Source organism: Manis pentadactyla, chromosome 9 (assembly GCF_030020395.1).
Source record: "Manis pentadactyla isolate mManPen7 chromosome 9, mManPen7.hap1, whole genome shotgun sequence".
NCBI lineage: Eukaryota > Metazoa > Chordata > Mammalia > Pholidota > Manidae > Manis > Manis pentadactyla.
This window is the reverse complement of record NC_080027.1, coordinates 18,719,365-18,724,512: the sequence shown is the minus strand read 5'-3', so window position 1 is coordinate 18,724,512 and position 5,148 is coordinate 18,719,365. Positions and strand designations below refer to the sequence as shown.

Below are 5,148 nucleotides of genomic sequence, written 5' to 3'. Positions count from 1 at the left end.
AATTTAGTGCTGTAAGAGGGCAAATGTAGATGATCAGGTCTGTGCCTATAGACTAAGTATTAATCCAAGCTAGACAAGGGCAAAAAAACATCCATGGATGCAGAAGATTTCTCTCAAAACCCTCTTAATGCTCTTTTTAATGTACATCGCACAAAATGGTGAAAAAGGGTCAGAGAAGAAGACTCCAAGTTTGCTCACTTCTTGGCTTTTGCCATGCTTTTCCCTCTGCCGAGAACACTTTCCCAGACTAAACACTTTCTCAGAGCTCTAGCAGGAGAATTGCAAACCTTGCTCACACTTGAACTTGAGCTAGATTGAGGCATGTGGATCAGTACGTCTCAAACTTTAATGTGCACACCAGTCATCTGGTGATCCTGTTAAATGCACATTGGGTTTCAGTCAGTCTGTGTGTGCGGGTGCCCAGATTCCACATTCTCAAAAGCTCTCAAACGATGACAGTGCCACTGGTCCAAGGAAAAGAAGCATGTAGGTGCCTGTGCATTCATTTACTGCACAGACCTCTACCAAGTGCCTGCAGTGCACTGGGCACTGTTCTAGACATTGAGGATACAACAGTGAATGGGACAGGATGATTTTGCCACTCCTCAGATCAAAAGTCTATAAATATTTGCTCAACGTGTCCATCATTGAGGTGGATAGCAACTGATACTCTATTCATTAAAATTGTACGGTCAAGCCCTATCATATGCACACTTAACTTTTCTATTTTTTTTTTTACTTTCATGTTTTCAGAATGCTTTTTTTTTTGGTATGTGTATGGTTTCTTATTCTCTCTTCAGCAGTGTATGTGTTTGTGTGTGTACCAACTCGGGTGATCCATGAGACAGTTTAACTTAGATAAGAGCACTCTTAGTAAATACCACCATGTTGTGCATTATTTAGTTTTAGAATTTGAGGTAACTGTGACCTCCAGCTTCAGGCAACTGTCCACTAGCTGATCTCAGAGTTAGTTTTATGGCTTGTCACGGCACCATGCAACTCAAGTGTGTGATCCCCAAAAATACTCAACAGAGATACTTCAGCTCAGGCAAGGAATATTGTAAAATTTCCACCCAAAGAAATAGTTCACCTCAATTATGTAGAAACATGAGTTAACCAGGACCTTATTTTTTATTTATTCTAGCGATATTTTAGAACCCCTTACCGATGATGGTCTAACCAACTGCTCAATTAGTCAGAGTCAGAGGCAAAGTGATATTTTTACTAAATCCCATTTAGCTTTTCTCTCTCTTGATAAAAAAGAAGACATTTCCCAGGCTCCTTTGCAGCCAGAAGACTGGCTGCAAGCTAATGGCATATAGATTGAAGTGATGTGAGCCAACTTTAGGCCAGGTAATTAAACACACTCTACCAGAACTTCTTGATTATTTCCCCCACCATTAAAATCTTGGCAAGCATAGGTTGAGATGGTGACGTTGTAAGATGACAGGGACCCAGATACTGATGGGTGATAAAAATTGCCCTGGGGAGTCACCTAATTTGTTTCAAGCGTAATGTAGGTTGTATTTTGTGGTATCAACTATGGATATTATTGGGTTTATGTGTTACTAGCACAAGCTATCTGACTAATACATGTTCTGACTATTAATCCAGGCAGGGCCTACCCCAATGTGTTGCATCTATTTGCCTTATAAATATTTTTCCAGGTGAATGAATTAGATTATTTTTTACTAAGTCTCTTCACCATAACAAAGAGTCCTGACCTTAATTGCAGACATGCATTAAAATGTAGTTTATACATTGAAGAAATGTGGAGTGAGGAATTTAGTAAATATTGGCTTAATGAAAGAAGATAAAAGTGAGAATTTTTCACACTCGGTTTCCAGGAAAGGATTTCTTTAATTCTTTTTTCTTAGAATAAAGTATCAAAATTAAAACATGCTCATTAAAAAAGTTTTGGGTAATTTTTGGGAAAAATAGAAAAACATTTTTCGCATTGTGTTGCCACTCTCATATAACCATCATTTACATTTTTGTGTGTTCTTCCCAGGCTTTTTGTCTCTCCTTTTTCTTGCATTGTTGCAATGACACTGGAGGTTCTGGCCTGCTGTTTTCCATGTTATTAGGTAGTCTGCATAAACATAATTTTTGGTGGTTATGTTATAATCCATCTAGGGGATGAATGATTCAACCCCCTTCCTCCTTCGAACATTTAGGTTGCTGCTAATTTTTTTGTTTTCAAAAAACAATGCTGTCATAAACCTGTTCATATAGTAATAGTTTCTGTATTTAGTAAAATTTCCCTTAAGGCAGATCTGAAAAAAAGCCTTTTTAATGATCTTAGACCAAAAATCTCAGGCTGAAGCTGACTCCGCTCAGGTCAGGTCTTCTGCGCACCTTCTAGTCCAGCGTCCCACCCTGCGTTACGTCAAGTTCAGCTTTACTTGTGTAATTCTCTAAAACACACATCCTCACTATATTACCTATCTATTTAATAATGTTCAGGCCAAATATAATTTTTAAACATCAGTCTCCTAAAGCACAGTATCTTTTATAATGCTGTATCTGTAAATGCCCCCATGCACATGCACCCTTGAGAATGATGAGACAGGTACATACATCTGGTTCGGAAACAGATAACAAGGAAAGGTCTCTCCTGATCCTGAGGTTTCCTTTAGTGGGACAGCTAAACAAAGGTAGCAGAAGCAAGAAATGAGGACACATCTATCCTGGTTGTCTTGCTTTTTGGATGTAACCCATGCCCTTGCAGCCTACACCCACTCCAGTGAACCAGTGGCGAAAGAGAAATGATCATGCTGCCCCTTGTCTGATGTTTCTTGCAGGTTATGGTGACCTAGCTGTCAATAAAAGACAACTTGTGGCTGTGGTGTAATTGAAATACCTCCAGTTTTGGTGTGGAAGTCCTGATGTTGAATGCTCACTCTCTCACTAAGTGGACGGCTTTAGGTAATTAGCTTATTTTAACCAAGTCACGTATCCTTCATTTGTAAAACAATATCATCATAACAGAGATTGCCTCACAATACAGTGGCAAAGATTCAGTATGATAATGGCTAAGAAGATGCTTTAAAAACTGCAAAGCTCTCTACAAAGTATCATATTCGTTGTTTCTTCCCTACATTTTCCACCTTGTTCAAAACCAGGGTTGTTTTCTGTTAGATCAGTTTCAAATGTGGTTTGGAAGATGCTTTGCCTTCTTCATTCCAAAAAGCACCCTTGCAAGGTTCAGCAGGGACAGATGCTAACCTGGAGCTTCCTCTGCAGGGCATCCTTCACCTCCTTGTTACGGAAGCTATAGATGAAGGGATTGAGCATGGGAATTATGATGGTGTAGAAGACGGACACCACCTGGCCATTGGTATCACCAGAGGATCTGTGTGGCTGGACATAGGTGAAAACCACAGTGCCATAGAAAATGGCAATGGCCAGAAAGTGGGAGGCGCACGTGGAGAGGGCCTTCTCCCGCCCAGCTGTGGAGCCCATTCTCCCAATGGCCAGCAAGACCAAGCTGTAGGAGGTGAGGATGATTGCAGCAGGCAGAAGAGTGACCAGAGCAGAGAAGACATAGAGGACCCCCCTTGCTGTGGCTGTGTGGGCACAAGCCAGGCGGAGAAGGGGTGGGATGTCACAGAAGTAGTGCGTTACCTGGTTGGGCCCACAGAATGGCAGGGCAAAGACATTCCCAGTCTGGATAGCAGAGTTGGCGCCACCGAATGCATAGGAAGCAGCTACCAGCTGGAGACAGGTCCCCTTGGTCATGACAGAGCCGTAATGGAGGGGTCGGCAGATGGCCATGAAGCGGTCGTAAGCCATGGAGGCCAGCAGGAAGCTCTCCGCTGTCACATGTAGCACAAAGAAGCTCAGCTGGACCACACAGCCCTCGAAAGAGATGGACTTGTCTGAGGCCAGAAAGTTGACCAAGAGCTTGGGTGTAACCACAGAAGAGTAACAAATATCAAGAAAGGAGAGGACACTGAGGAAGAAGTACATGGGGCTGTGGAGATGGGAGTCCGTGAAGATGAGGGCCATCATTCCCAGGTTGCCTGCCACTGTCACGGCATAGATGAGCAGGAAGGCTCCGAACAGAAGCACCTGGAGGTCTGGGTAATTGGAGAATCCCAGCAAGATGAACTGGGTCACTGGTGTGTGATTGCCCATGGCAAGGGCTAGTTCTCCAGGTGTCATCTGCAGAGGTGACAATGGATAACCACTCAAACTCTTCCCCAAGCATGCCCACCACAGTGTGTAGTACAGTGAGAACCCCAAGTGAGCATAAGGCTGCTTCTCCAGGAAGCTAACAGGAAGCATCGGGCCGTAGTGCAAAGGACGTGGGCTGTGAGGCCAGACAGACCCATCTTATTTCTGACGATGGCACTAACTAACTGCACTAGTTGTGTATATCTGGATAAACTATATCTAGGACTCTTAGTTTCCTCATCTGCGACATGAATAAAATGTGCCTACTTCTCAGGGTTGTGTATCTGAATGAAAAAATGAATGTAAAATCTCTGGATGTCTGGGACATGGTAGGTGATCAATGAATGTGAGCCTCTTCCCCGGTCTCTTGAGCCTGTATCTACAAATATGCTTATGATTCTATTTGACAATGAGTTCATCCTTTAAAAAATATTTTCAAAATATTTACTAAATTATATACTTAAAATATTTTTAAAAATTTCATCCTTTAAAAAATCAAGATATAATTCACAGAGCACAGAATTCACCACTTCCAAGTGTATAATTCAGTGGTTGGTGGTACACCCACAGGGTTGTGCGGTCATCCCCACTATTTACCTGTAGGACATTTTTGTCCCTCCGGAGTGTTAGAAGTCACTCCGCATTGTCTCTTCCCCCGGCCCCTGGAAACCATTCATCTGCTTTCTGTCTCAATGGATTTGCCTAATCTGGACCTTTCATATAAGTGGATTCATACAATATACAGCCTTTTGTGTCTGGCTTCTTTCATTTAATGTTTTCAAGTTTCATCCGTGTTGTAGTGTGTATCCATAATCAATCTGTCTTGCATTTAAACACCCTTCAGGACGTTTCCTCCTCTGTCACAGTTTTGTCTCTGAGAATCTATTGAGTTCAATGTCATCCGGGAGACTGTCAGCTTGGAAATGGTGTTTTATGCTTGCTTGACTCTCCTCCAAGACGTTTATCCAT

The 5,148-nt window shown here is 42.2% G+C and overlaps 1 protein-coding gene across 1 annotated transcript; it reads right to left on the bottom strand.

Moving 5' to 3' along the window:
• Positions 1-3,169: 3,169 nt before the first annotated feature.
• On the bottom strand, positions 3,170-4,167 carry LOC130684679 (olfactory receptor 5B21-like). Its single transcript, XM_057506563.1, has one exon. The coding sequence runs from the start codon at positions 4,165-4,167 to the stop codon at positions 3,208-3,210; it is 960 nt and encodes a 319-aa protein (XP_057362546.1). The 3' UTR covers positions 3,170-3,207.
• Positions 4,168-5,148: the final 981 nt, after the last annotated feature.